We start from the raw sequence: 14,961 nt of genomic DNA, 5'->3' as shown, positions 1-14,961 counted from the left end.
AATGTATTTATACTAGTCAGTTAGATGACATTCGATACCGGATATTATGGATCGTCCGGCGCCGACGGTAGAGTTTGTACACTTACTTTTTTTTTTCAAGTCTTCCATGGTCATGTTCCAAGTCAACTTGCCGATCAAAGACGTTCTTCTAGATTAGTTGATTCATGACATCTATATATTGTGAATAAGGTGTGACCGTGCAAGATTAAAAACACTAGCATAACATCATTCATAGAGAATCTGGTTATTGTAAAGAGAGTTAGTCACTTGTTCCTCAAAATAGTGTTTTATCACCTTGTAGCAATTGGGAATTTGGTATGGCTATCGTAGATTTGTTCTGCTTCCTCTTCTTTTATCACCTTGTACTCATCCTCTGTGCTGGTTATGGATATGGGAACCAAGGTTGCCCACACTTCTTTTCTTGTGGCCATCTTGGGTATTTCCATTACCCTTTTACCAAGGCAGAACAACCAGACTGTGGCTTGCTACCTATATATGATTGTGATAAACCTCAATCACCTACAAAATTGATCCAGCTGGAGAAAAATGGAACAAAATTTGGTCTTACAGGCATCACTCAGCAGGATGGGATTTCAATTTCGGATGACGATTTGCACAAGCGTTTGGAAAACAACATCTGTGACACTTTGAATAATGACTATAGTCTTCCATCCCATTCTCCTTTATATTCTATTCATATAAAATATAACGTAACACTGTTCCGATGCAAACATGGCCTGAAAAAGAAACCCCCACCACATTATTTCAATCACTCCTGCACTAACTATGGTTATGATATATATTATGACAGTCATACCATCCCTGATAATCATGAGGCTCATAACCTTTTCTCATCCTGCTCAGTTCTTAAGTTACCAAAAAAGGACAGGACTGATACCAAAGACATTCTATCGTTTGTATCTGCTCAGATGGTTGTTGAAGTAGAATTATCTAAGGATTGTGACAAGTGCTATAAGCTCAGAGGAGGCCAATGTCGTCTTGACAGCGATCAAAAGTTCTACTGTCACATAGGTTAGCTTCGCATAACCATGGCAAATTGGCAATTAGATTAGTTTGACTGTCGTAATTTTCTATACTAATGTTAGCCTAACACTTCTTACTTCATTGTTTACTAAAAAGTTTCTCCAATATTGCTTCATCTGCAGAGCCAAAGAATAGTAGAAAAACTTTGAAGCTGGTACTTGGACTTGTAATAGGTAAGTTTGTAATATTTGTTTTTTTTTTAATGCCTTAGACGGTTTACTATATATCTAGACGCTCTAAGAACCTTCGAATATAAATTTTAATGAACCAAATCTTCATATGATATATCTTAGAATTGTATCCCCTTTTTACAGGTTTATGCGTGATATTGTTAGCCATTGTGCTAATTGGATGCTTTATATATAGACGAAAATACATTCTTTCAGATGGCCAACACCAATCGAGAAACGCAGACACTGATTTAATTGGTCCCAGCTCAAATGCAAACCCCGAAAATAATAGGTTCTACTATGGAGTCCCTCTCTTCTCTTACAAGGAGCTTAAAGAAGCTACATACAATTTCCACCACACCAGACAACTTGGAAGTGGAGGCTTTGGAACCGTTTACTATGGTAAACCATTCTCTCGTATTGATGTTATACACTTCTACATATTTTGTTTGAATGAATTGTAATTTGTAACTAGTGATTGACATGGTGTTTAACAATCAGGAAAACTACGAGATGGGCGAGAAGTTGCAATCAAGCGTCTCTATGAGCACAACTGCAGGCGAGTTGAACAGTTCATGAACGAAGTTCACATCCTCACTCGCTTGCGCCACACAAATCTGGTGTCCCTCTATGGCTGCACTTCACATCGCAGTCGTGAACTACTGCTTGTGTACGAACATGTTCCAAATGGCACTGTTGCCTGCCATCTCCACGGTGATTTCGCAAGGCCATGCAGTCTTCCATGGAACATAAGAATGAAAATTGCCGTAGAGACCGCAAGTGCACTGTCTTATCTCCATGCTTCTGACATCATCCACCGTGATGTTAAAACCAAAAACATCCTCCTTACCCAAAGTTTCAGTGTTATGGTTGCTGACTTTGGTCTTTCAAGGCTGTTCCCAAACGATGTCACGCATGTCTCCACTGCCCCAATGGGGACCCCAGGTTACCTTGACCCGGAATATCACCAATGCTACCAGCTTACAAACAAGAGTGATGTGTATAGTTTTGGGGTTGTGCTTATTGAACTGATCTCTTCTAAGCTAGCTATTGATATGAGCAGGCAGAGGGATGAGATAAACTTGTCTAACTTAGCAATAAAGAAGATTCAGCAAAGTGAATTTAGTGAGATGGTTGATCCTTCTCTTGGTTTTGATTCAGACAGTGAGGTGAAGAGGATGATGATTTCAGTGGCAGAATTGGCCTTTCAGTGTTTGCAACGGGACAGAGATTTGAGACCCTCTATGGATGAGGTTTCGAAGGTGCTGATGAGAATTGAAAGTGGGAAGGATATGCCTGAGCATCTGGATGAAGAACATTTAAGTCCACCCTCTCTACCTTCACCAGATTCGGATGTGAATGGATTATTGAGAAAGATTACGGTACAACCTTCACCTAAAGCCGTCACTGATAGATGGCACAGTGAATCCACTGCCTCTAATGCCAGTGCTTAATTTTGACACACTAGTCATTGTAAATCAGTTTCTTACTGTGTTCTTTTTTAGTTACAGTTACAATCTCCAGTTGTAACTGAAATTACATAGATTAGGTGAATAAGTTTGACTTTATGAAGACAAATGGCAAAGGAAAATTTGGTTTCTTGACACAAACAATAAATAAAATTCATCAAACAGTAATTTTTTATTTTGGAAATTTCTATATCAAGAACAAAAGCAATAACATATAAGGAAGTTCTTTTAGTACTACTTATTAGAGTTACTCAAGTTAAGTTAAGTTTAGGATTTATATAAAAACCTTCTGCAGTGTAATATTTGTTTTTCAGAACAAATTTTTGGAAAAGAATTACTGAATGCCTTGTTGATTTTGATGGATAACTTTCTTGTGAAGGCCTCTCTTTGTCTCTATGTGTGTGGGAGTAAATAAGGAGCTTATAATGACTCTCTATACTTAACAAACAAATTCCGTCAAACAATAATAACTACTGATAAGTATAATTGAGCATCTATATTTGAGAACAAAATTTCGTTTTTGAATAGAATTTGTAACTATGTTTCTGTATTTAATTAGTACTAGGAAAATATTGGTGAAATAGTTGCACTAAACGATTTGTTAAAACATTTGGTCTTTCTATTTGATACAAATTTCAAACATCCAAGATTTAGGAGATAGTTTCCATGAATTTAATCGCCAAAATTTTGTATAATTGGTCAATTCCTTCATTGAAGTTGTCAAACCTTAACTTTTGGTATTCAAACGTGTGAAAGACCTTATGGCTACTTGATGTGCTTGAAACGCAGAGAAAACAACGCGTTTTGATGCTGTCACAGTGCACACAATCAACTCTTCCCGCTTTATGTCCAATCAATCAAAATTCTCACTCACTTAAAAGTATTATAATTGTAATTCTTTAAATTAAACGCGAAAATATTCTTTTATTTTTTATTTTTACTTATCAATAAAAATAATATAATTATTTTAAAAATACTTTTTAAAAATTAAACTACGAAATGATATTTTGTTGATTTTATATTTTTTTATCAGCTTGTTGATTTTATATATTAATACGTTATTATGATATATTGTTTTTAATTTAGTTTAAATTTGTTAAGTTATGTTAGATATGTGTTTCTATTTTTTAATACTGATTTAATATAAATAACTTAAATTAGAATCATCAGGGAGTAATCCTTTCTTTAATTTTCTTGTGTTTTGTTTTCTAACTTCTGATGAACTCCTTAATTAACTTGCAAGCCGTGTGGTGTGCATGATGGAGTGTGGACTATTTCAGCTACGGAATTAACATCAAAATCACCATTCAACAAATTTCTCTCCACGTAACTTTTCTTAGTAATTCCATTTTGTCTTATACAATAAACATATCTCACTCCCAAAGGTGACTTTGAAAACGTCAATAATAGAGTCTTCTGTTTCTGTCTTCTTGTTTCCATGTATCAAGCAACATTAAGTCATTAGTTCTTTTATTAATATGTAGCGGGTTAAATATCTCACACACGTTATGTAATTTTTTTCTTAGTCTAAATTTTAGATATTTATGACTATTGGAATATGTGCATACCGGTTTCTATCTTGTTTCTAATTCAAATTTTAGATCTCATGGACATTTATAGTTGTTATCTTGTTTCTAATTCAAATTTTAGATCTCATGGACATTTATAGTTGTTCTAGCCAAGAAGGATGTTTCTCAACTAGAACATGTAGTTAGTGTCGGTTAAACTCCGAGATGGTTACTGATCATTTTCTTGCAAGCTTCATGAGCTCCAAGAAAATGAGGAGGTTCCACTTGCAGAAGATACTCCAACACTCAAGTCAGTAAGAACATAAAAATATAGTGAATATAGTGTAAAATATGAGTCGAAAGTACTCCTTTTGTGTTTGTGTGTATCTTGTGAGTTGTTTTATTTCCCTTATATAAGGCAGTGCTCTCCTCCTTTCCTTGTATTTGATCTTAATGTCGTATAAATGTTGTCTCCTCCTATTCAAGGCTGATTATTTGGGATCCCTTGATTTGCGCTGATACGACATTAATGTCCTTAAATATTATCGGTAGGCGATTTATTTTATTTATACACAATATCAGGCCCGGTCCATGACGCTATAACCCCCTAGTCTCAGGCATAAGCCAATGAGGTAAAAGCCAAGTTTATTCAACCGATCTCCTATCAACCTACATATCTCTTAATATTGAGTTCAACTCATAACGCTACAGTATTAAAAAAAAAACTATTGGAATTTATCAGTACCAATTCCCATTGAAAATTTGTTTACCATGTAAGAATTTCAGTAGTTTTCTTCATATAAGTATCCAATAAATCTAAAATTTAGATATGAAAATCAATTTCGCGTGAAAGTAGATTAATGACAAACATATTTAATCCATATTTATCTTTAACATAATTAATTTTGTACTCATTATAATTACTTTTTTAAATCATGAGGAAGTTTTCAATTAGTATAAATATTGCTTGTGTAAGTATCTTGAAAACAATTTCAACCAAAGTTTACTCCCAATAAACCCATAGTTAATAATTGGAATGCAAAAAATAACTAGAAAATATAACGCGTCTGAGATATAAATATATTAAAGAGGAAAATACTTAAATAATATATATTTAATTAATTCAACACAAATTGATTAACAATGCATACTTAATTTGAAATAATTTAGCTCAAAATTTAAACCAAAGATAAAATAAGTGTAAATTACTTTCTTCAATGTATATCGATATGTACGTGTGTGAACTATTTGAATGAATAACTGTGTCATTTATAATATTTCTATCGATTATATATATAAAAAAATTGTAGTATCTTATTAAGAAAAAATATTCACAAATTAAAAGTTAATTTTATCTTAACTTTTAAACCCACTAAAATATGTCAAAACCAGATGAAATTTTCACTAGTTGAATAACTATATGTTTATTAATTACCACTTAAGAACTTTAAATCTAGATTGAAGTAAAGAGATTAATTATTATTTTAAAATTTGAACAATAAATTAAATAAGATGTTTATAATTTTTCTAAAAGATTTAAAAGGGTAAGGGAAGATATCAAAACCAAATTATTAGGGATAGAGTTTTCATACATTCAATATAAATTCTATGGTAAATCTAAATCTTTAATATAATAATTTTAATCTCTCAATACCTTTTACCGCAATATTTGTATAAGGAATAAGTGCAAGAAAATAATAATATTAACATACCTTTCACCATGACATAATGTTTCGTTGAAAAAAATGGCATAACAAATGTATATACACTGAGTCTTTTCGCTCCAGAGCATACGTAAACACTAGCAAATACTTTTTTTATTGAACAAATTATTACAAGAATGACTTCCTTTCGTTTTAAAATTTCATTTCTCTGAAAAAAAAGTAGAGAAATTGAAATTAACTTTTTAATAACAATCCTAAATTCTATAAATATATTATCTCTACAATTAAAAAACTAAAGCATTAAGAGTTGCTAGAATAGAGAACATTTTAGCTATTTTGTTATCGATCTCGCTCTCATTATATACTAAATCCTTGATTTATCTTGTCCTTTATTAACACTGAATTAAAATTACTGAAAGTGAAAATGAACTAAAGCGTCATTTTCGGTTCATTTTCGAAGCCAAATGGCGTATAAAATACTTCAAAATGATAATATGTTTTTTTGCTTTTGTGTACAGTTTGAAAAAAGGTGCAGCACTCTTTGACTGTGGGGTTTATATTATTGTCGGTGTTAATCTAAATTCTTAAGTGTCCGTCATCTCCCGTAAACAAGGGGTTTTCTCTTCTATGATGCATTCAATGCATTTATTGTTTTCCGTTCCAAAACCTTTCTCTCATTTCATATTTCATACACATTTTCTGGGTTTTGTTTTGAAATCACTAATACTATATTTCTCTCACCTTCTGCTGATTGTTTCAGCTGATCAGACCGAAAAGTGTCCACCATCTTTTGACTGTGGAATTCTTGGCCAGATTCAGTTTCCTTTCACAACCACTCAGCAACCACACTGCGGCTTATTGGCTATACATGGCTGTCAACAACATGATCCTTCCGCTAACAAAACTCTCCAACTAGGCACCTCGACAACATCAACCTCGTACTCTGTTCTAAAGGTAGAACCTCGTAGCATAATCATCGCAGATGATGAACAAGACCGTTATTTGCGAAACAAGAGTTGCAAAGCTTTCAGCAAGAATGTTACTCTTCCTCACACCTCTCCTTTAGCTTCTTTCGGCATCAAATATAATATCACTATCTACAGATGCAATCACTCCCTCAAACCCTCCCTTCCCAACTATTTTCATAATTATTCAAACTGTTCTTCTGAGTACGGCATCTTCTATGGTCTTCCAAATACACTGACTTCTACGGGTTTCCAGCGGCCCAGCTCTTTAGCACCATGTTCAGCCATTCAGCTTCCTATTGAAGGAAGTCCTTCCGACGATCCCTTTCAATTTCTAACTAGTAATATCGTTGTTGAAGTACACTTATCTCATGAATGTGAAAGGTGTCTTCATGGAAAAGGACAATGTTTACTTGACACTAATGGAGAATTCTATTGCACCAGAGGTATGCAAATTTTATTTTTTGGTTAAAGAAAACAGGGGAGGAGGGGATTTTTCAAGTTCAGGTAATGCCACAAGCCTCAACTAAAGGTTACAACAAATGAATTTTCAATAAAGGATTACCAGAAAACATCTACTTCGAGATTTGTTTTTTATTTTGACGCATCTCTGTTCTATATTTAGTAGGCACATAACACGGTGCTAAGAACTAGTACAATCAAAGTGTTCTGACTTATATAGGCTTTTTTTATATCAAAATTGGGTAATTATAAAGATTTTTTTATTGGGGCAATTTTTTTTAAATTTACTCATGAACTCATGTGGCTATGGTAACACAAGTTTGGTTACAGGAGGAGATTGAAGGGATACAATTTTAGTGTTGAACGACACCGGTCAAATCATTACACTAAAATTGTGTCTTGACCCGATTTTAACTCTAATATTGTTTCATTCTATTATTAAAATTATGCCATTTTGAAATGATTTATTTATTTTTATTAAAGTGGTATTCTCATTAAAATCTTTTAATACATCTTTTCTATTTATAAATAATTATTAATTATTAAAAGTTTCAAAAAAAAATCCCATAATATAATTATTTGTTTATAGCTAAAATTAATCATTTTATAAATTTTAGTCATGACATAATTAATCTTATTTATATATTCAGCTAACGACTCATGCAGTATATCAATACGATTATATTTATTCAATTTTAATCAGTTCTAAAATAAAAGTAATCATATTTATTTTTTAAGCCAGCCCTTGAATAAATCACATTTGTCTCTTCTTTTTGGATTATGTCCAATACATTTTTCTAAAGACCTATAAAAAATTCTTGATTGTTTTAACACGTTATATTTATACGCTGACACCCTTAATATGTCATACTAATTCTCTTTAATTGTTGTTAAAATATTACAACATGTGTTTACATGAGAGCAGCTGCTCTGTACCCATTAAAAAAATAGGAATATTTTGTGTATCCTGAAAAAACTTTGAGAAATATAATTGTAATTTGAATGGGATAGGTGATCAACATTATTTTAACTTGATCGTTTGTTCTAAATTAATTGGTCCCTTTAATTTCTCCTGCAGAGCGTGGGAATTTGGCATGGAAGTTTGGAGTAGGTAACATTCCTTCCTTTCTTATGTATCCTTTTTCGTTTCTCATTTTAACTTTCCATGTCAATTCTCGAGGACAGAGTCATACACTAGCAATTAGTCAAACAGTTTCAAATTTCACATTTACACGTTCTTCAAGATAATCTTGAACTCATAGGAGTTCTCCTTTTTGTTGGTTTCTTTCTAGGTATTGGAATCTCGGGCATTGTTATTATTGTGCTACTAATTATATGGCTCCGCAAACCAAGATGTGTGTTTGATTTCTTTTCAAATCCAAACCCAGAAAGTGCGAGTATCTACTTTGGGGTTCCTGTCTTCACCTATAAGGATCTTGTAATAGCAACAAAAAGTTTTGATCCTTCAAGAGAACTAGGAGAAGGAGGTTTTGGGATTGTGTACTATGGTATGTGCCAAACAAACTCCACCTTTCTGTGGAAAAAGATAAATCAATGAGTCTTCGCTTTCTCTGTACTCAAATAACACTTGCTTTCATCTCTATTTTGACAACTAGGAAAACTCCGAGATGGACGTGAAGTTGCTGTGAAGCGGCTGTATGAGCACAACTATAGGAGAGTAGAACAGTTCATGAATGAAATCAAGATCCTCACACGCTTGCGCAACAAAAACTTAGTGTCTCTCTATGGCTGCACTTCACGTGACAGCCGTGAACTACTGCTTGTTTATGAATACATTTCGAATGGAACTGTGGCCAGTCACCTCCAGCATCATGAACCAGGGAATCATGGCTATTTGCCATGGCTTATCCGAATGAAAGTGGCCATTGAGACTGCTACTGCATTGGCCTATCTCCATGCCTCTGACATCATTCACCGTGATGTCAAAACCAGCAACATTCTGCTTGACAGCACTTATTGTGTTAAAGTAGCAGATTTTGGATTGTCGAGACTGTTCCCACTTGATGTCACCCATGTTTCCACTGCTCCACAAGGCACCCCTGGCTATGTTGATCCTGAATACCACCGTTGCTACCAGCTTACCAACAAGAGTGATGTGTATAGTTTTGGGGTTGTGCTTATTGAGCTAATATCATCCATGCCAGCAATTGATCTGAACCGGAATAAGGATGAAATAAACTTGGCAGATCTAGCCATAAGGAAGATTCATAAAAATGCAATTGCTGAGCTGGTGGATCCTTCCCTTGGTTTTGAGTCAAATGGTGATGTTAAAACACAAATCACTGCAGTAGCAGAACTGGCTTTTCGATGCTTGCAACAGAACAAAGAATTGAGACCCTCCATGGATGAAGTGTTGGAGGCGCTGAAAATAATAGAAAGTCGGAAGGATGAAGAGCCATCATCACCATCTTCAGCAGATCACGATGAAGTGAAATTGTTGATGAATATGAAGTTGCCACCTTCGCCAAAGGCTGTGACAGATAAATGGAAGAGTCACTCTACAAGTCCTAATTTCAGTGATCAATAGTTAAGGGATGCATTTATCTTCTTTGAAGTGTGGTATGTTTGTGGTTCTATAACATGACTGCAATTGAAAGTGCTGAAATCATGAGAATATGAACAAATAGTGAGCGAAAAAGCATAAAAGAAATTGAAACCCAGACATTGAGTCAGAGTGGGGTTTAAGACAAACTTATTCCCTTTCTTTTTACCAACATTTTATGAAAGAAAATTATGTTACTGCGGTTCTATATAAAACTGGGTCGTGCATGACCGACACAATTTGGTGTGCAACCCATGTTACAAAAACCATGCAGCTCAATAACAAACCACGATTTATACTATTTTAAAGCAATTTGTACTATTCACTTTCTGATTCAGAGTATACAGATACAAAAAAACAAAAACAAAATTCATATGGTCAGCTTTATGACTTTATTTCTATATTTTTTTATAGTTTTTGATATTAAAATTTTATTTTACACCTATTTTTTCATACCCTCTTGTTAAAAATTAACTTTATATAAAATAAAAATTATTTATTACCAATCTAATATATATATATATATATTTAAAATTATTTATTAAAAATTTAATTATGATATATTTATATATGAAAAATACTTATTTAGTATAATTTTTTTGACTGTTATTTAAAATTTAATTTATTTATTATAAATACATAAATTTATTTCCTACAAATTTTAGTTGTTTATCATGGTTACAAATTGGGGTCACAATTTTGTAATTGTAAGCACAGTATGCAAGCTCGAATGGTAATGGAGTATATGCAAGTAGTAGCAGTTTATAACCATGTTGCCTAAAAATGAAAATAGTAATAGGAAAGTAAGGGATCTTTCAAAAATTCCATGGAACATGTGTTTTTGTTTCAACAGGTCACTGGGTACGTGACTTTCGAGGTTTGGCTACTCCTTTTTCGAGTCAACCGCGGATAGAGTGGACCATGAAACAACTGGCGAATCGTGTGACACGCTTGCGGCGAGGAATGGATTATAAATTATTGGGTTTTTCTTTTCTGGGTTCAATCACAACATTTTTCTTATCATCATCATCATCATCTGAGGATGTTTTCTGTTTACATGTTCATTATGGTGTTCTTTGTGTGGGTAGGGAATGGAAGTGGGCACAAGGCTGATTGTCCATTCTGGTTTGACTGTGGAAACCATGGGAAGTTTGGTTACCCTTTCACCACGGTACAACGCCAAGACTGTGGCATATGGCCAATCCATGGTTGTGATGATCAGAATCCAAATTCAGGGCAAGGTGTGAAGTTAAAGATTGGACCAAGATGGATTAGGGTTAGAAATTTTGAGATGCAAATGTTTAGTACTATTGTCTACTTCATTGAAGATCATCTCAAGAATCTCCTGCAATCCGATAGTTGTGAGACATTCAGCCACAATATTTCACTCCCTCCTAGCTCTCCCTTAGGTTACTTTACTATCAACAACAACATAACCCTTTACAAGTGTAACCGCACCCTCCAAGTTAAGACCCCCAAAACATTCCTCAGAAATACAAGCTGTGACTATGACATCTTCATGGGGCCTCCACACTCTGATGATGTCTCTCACAACTCTCTAGCTTCCTGTTCAATGCTCCAGCTTCCCGCCAATGGCTATGCAATCTCTGCAAATCCGTTTGCATTCTTAACTGCTGACATTCCCTTGCTGTTCCATCCATCAGATGAGTGCATCCGGTGTTTGCATGCCAGAAGCCAATGCCACCTCGACAACCAACGAAAACTTCATTGCGCCCCAAGGTATTAAATCTGTCCCAACCATCAAATTATTTTAACATGCCCTAATTATATTAGGTTGTTCATTTTTAGGCTTCTCATAATTCGCGTCAAATAGTTTCTCAAAATAACTGCTTTCATCCCCTCGGATTATGCAGGAAGAACAAAAGTCCAGCTTGGAAGCTAGGATTAATATTAGGTGATGTACATGATCTAATATTCCACGCTGCATCTTGCATGGCATAAAGTGTCACTGTTTTTTTAATTTTATATTTAATCCTCTTTGTTCACCAATTTTGTTGCTGAAAAACAATGTATTATATTTGAAGGAATTAGCTTCCAATTATGCATGTAAACTTAATAATTGGAAATACGGAACAATTTTGCAGGTATAGGTGCTGGACTATGCACTGCAGTAACATTGGTGTTGATCCTCACATTACGGCGCTGCAAATGGAAATACGGTGGTGCACTATTCCGAATCCGATCAAGAAACACTGGTTCTGATCCTCACGAGAATCCCGACATGATGACAGATAGGATCTTCTTTGGAGTGCCCGTCTTCTCTTATAAGGAGCTTCAAGAATCAACTAACAATTTTGACCGCACCAGAAAGCTAGGGGAGGGAGGATTTGGAAGCGTTTACTATGGTGGGTACCGTATAAAAATTAATATATAAAACTTGATTCACCTGTTAAATTAAAACGTAAAAATTAAAATGCAGGTAAACTCGAAGATGGAAGGGAAGTTGCAGTGAAATTCTTGTTCGAGCACAACTACAGGAGAGTGCAACAATTTCTGAACGAAATTGAGATACTCACTCAGTTGCGACACAGGAACCTCGTCTCCCTCTACGGTTGCACTTCGCGTCACAGCCGTGAGTTACTGCTAGTGTACGAATACGTCCCAAACGGCACTCTTGCTTACCATCTCAACGGAAGGGACAAGTTGCTGACGTGGCCGATTCGGATGCAAATTGCGGTGGAGACCGCCACTGCGTTGGCTTATCTCCACGCTTCCGACATCATTCACCGTGACGTGAAAAGCAGCAACATTCTACTCGACACAAATTTTATGGTTAAGGTGGCCGATTTTGGTCTTTCGAGGTTGCTTCCGAGCGATGCAAGCCACGTGTCAACCGCTCCGCAGGGGACTCCGGGGTACCTTGACCCTGGGTATTTCCAGAACTACCAGCTGACGGACAAGAGTGATGTGTTTAGCTTTGGGGTTGTGGTTGTTGAGCTGATATCGTCGTTGCCTGCGGTTGATCCCGGCCGGAAAAATGATGAGATAAACTTGGCGAGTGTTGCCATAAAGAAGATTCAAAATGGGAAACTCAGTGAGCTGGTGTGCCAATCGCTTGGTTTTGAGTCGGACGAAGAAGTGAAAAGGATGGTGAGTTCAGTGGCGGAATTGGCCTTCCTGTGCGTGCAAGGAGACAGGCAATTAAGACCTTCCATGGATGAAGTATTGGAAGCACTGCAGAAAATTCAAACTGGGATCGGTGAGTGTGAAGATGTAGGAAAAAGGGAAATGCTGGTGCTGGGATCTCGCAGACTCAATCAATGAATTTTATTTTTCCGATAAGAAGCCACTGTCAGTTAAACTATCTTCACCGGGAAAGCCTTGCCTAAGCCACTTTCTTTATTGTTTGGAAACAGATGATTTTATTAAAATGCTCATACTTTTTAGGCTCCAACATTAAAAAAGTTTACTTATCACACTAAAAAAAAATTAATTTTAAGAGGAATTTTGGGAAAGGTTATAAATAAAATTATTGTTTGAATATTTAAATATGTAATTTCAAAAGCTAGAAAAAATCATGATAAGAAAAAACTTCATGCAACTAAGATTTACAAATATAGAAAATAAAGAATTAGTGGTTTCAGCACTTTGATGACTTGTTGAGCCGAATCTAAATATATAAAAGGAAAATATTACACTAAAAGTAAAGAGAAACAAGAGAAAATATCATTAAACAAAAATTAGTTTTAAAGATAAAAATAATTAATTATTATATTGATTAAATTAAATATTATTTTAATTTTTTTAAAAAATTATTAATATTTAAATTAGTTTATATTATTGATAAATAATTTTTAAATTGATATCTAGTTCTGAAATTTTAACTACTAATTTTAAAATATAAATAATTAGTAGTTAAAACATTGGTATTTAATTAAATATTAATTATCAATAATAAAAATTAATTTAGATACTAATAATTTTTTTTAAAATTAATATTTAATTTAATTAATATAATTATTAATTATTAATTTTTAAATTAGTTTTTATTTAATACTTTTTTAATAATAAATCAGGAAGTTAGAGCATAATCTCAAATTTTATTCTTTTATTTATGTGCTTTTGTTTGTAAATGGGAATTGCTTTCATTCAATATCATGATGAGTGACCAATCTTCCATTGTAATGGGATTGAATATAATGTACCAAAATTAATTAATTATTTCTATATATATATATATATTCTTCTATTATTCATTTTAATGACTTGTTGTGGTGAATATCGAAATAAAAGAAAAATATTATGATAAAAAACAGAGTACTCGGAGGAATTACAAAAAAATACATAAAGAAAGCAAAGGAGGAAGTTAGGAATCATATGAAACATAATCTCAAGTGTACTAGAACGTATTTAAGTCTAATTATAATCGTAAGGTCGAACTCTAAGTAAAGATGAAACATTAAAGCTACCTTTATTTTATTTTGACTTACAGACTTTTAACTTTGATAAATTTTTTTCTTTGTAATAATTGAAATCATAATCTAAATAAATCATATTTAAAAGTCAACCGACCACTTGCATTTTAGTCTCTGACAGCTTTGTTATATGAATAACTTTTTCTTTTGGTTCTTCCGTGGTTGATTTTTGACGTAAGTTTTTCAAACTTAAATTTCAGCGAAGCCGAAAATGCTGACCCAACGGTTTTATTCTTTGACAAATACCGACAATAAGTTTTTGACGTGTTGAAGATTTCGGTTAAGGAAACGAAAATTATTTATTCGAAAATAAAAGTGAAAAAATTGGATTATTTATTCAAGTGTATTTATTAAATAAACATGTATTACTTTTGAGTAGTTTTTATCATTTTATCAGTTTCAAAAATCTTGAGTGTTTGTTTTGTTTGACCTAAGTGATGACAGATCTACGACTCAATGCATTTAGTGCATCTGTACCAACTAGTTACGCGAAAGTTTGATTCAGAGTTTAACACCGTGGCGTGTATAGTGTCAGAAAGCGATCTTTGCAAAGTCAAGTTCCAAGAAAACAAAGTGTTAAACACTTCAACCTGGTCAAGAGTGTATCTATCAGCAACTCAATTCGTGAGTATTGATGTAATTAGTTATAAGAATTTATCACATTTTTATGGTATGGTTTT

General features: G+C 33.8%; 3 protein-coding genes across 3 annotated transcripts; all 3 read left to right on the top strand.

Annotated features, from left to right (window-relative positions):
* Nucleotides 1-173: 173 nt before the first annotated feature.
* LOC137827661 (LEAF RUST 10 DISEASE-RESISTANCE LOCUS RECEPTOR-LIKE PROTEIN KINASE-like 1.1) lies at nucleotides 174-2,914 on the top strand. Its single transcript, XM_068633889.2, has 4 exons — nucleotides 174-1,032; nucleotides 1,167-1,217; nucleotides 1,359-1,616; nucleotides 1,716-2,914. The coding sequence occupies exons 1-4, from the start codon at nucleotides 318-320 to the stop codon at nucleotides 2,666-2,668; spliced, it is 1,977 nt and encodes a 658-aa protein (XP_068489990.2). The 5' UTR covers nucleotides 174-317; the 3' UTR covers nucleotides 2,669-2,914.
* A 3,517-nt stretch (nucleotides 2,915-6,431) lies between these two features.
* LOC137827662 (LEAF RUST 10 DISEASE-RESISTANCE LOCUS RECEPTOR-LIKE PROTEIN KINASE-like 1.1) lies at nucleotides 6,432-10,018 on the top strand. Its single transcript, XM_068633890.2, has 4 exons — nucleotides 6,432-7,266; nucleotides 8,361-8,393; nucleotides 8,575-8,790; nucleotides 8,899-10,018. The coding sequence occupies exons 1-4, from the start codon at nucleotides 6,483-6,485 to the stop codon at nucleotides 9,828-9,830; spliced, it is 1,965 nt and encodes a 654-aa protein (XP_068489991.1). The 5' UTR covers nucleotides 6,432-6,482; the 3' UTR covers nucleotides 9,831-10,018.
* An 834-nt stretch (nucleotides 10,019-10,852) lies between these two features.
* On the top strand, nucleotides 10,853-13,260 carry LOC137827665 (LEAF RUST 10 DISEASE-RESISTANCE LOCUS RECEPTOR-LIKE PROTEIN KINASE-like 1.1). Its single transcript, XM_068633895.2, has 4 exons — nucleotides 10,853-11,585; nucleotides 11,720-11,760; nucleotides 11,951-12,211; nucleotides 12,286-13,260. Exons 1-4 carry the CDS (start codon nucleotides 10,888-10,890, stop codon nucleotides 13,128-13,130), a joined length of 1,845 nt encoding a protein of 614 aa, XP_068489996.1. The 5' UTR covers nucleotides 10,853-10,887; the 3' UTR covers nucleotides 13,131-13,260.
* The last annotated feature ends 1,701 nt before the right edge of the window (nucleotides 13,261-14,961 follow it).

The sequence above is a fragment of the Phaseolus vulgaris genome, chromosome 7 (genome assembly GCF_051622355.1).
Source record: "Phaseolus vulgaris cultivar YP4 chromosome 7, ASM5162235v1, whole genome shotgun sequence".
NCBI classification, from domain to species: domain Eukaryota; kingdom Viridiplantae; phylum Streptophyta; class Magnoliopsida; order Fabales; family Fabaceae; genus Phaseolus; species Phaseolus vulgaris.
This window is presented reverse-complemented; position numbering and strand designations above follow the sequence as displayed.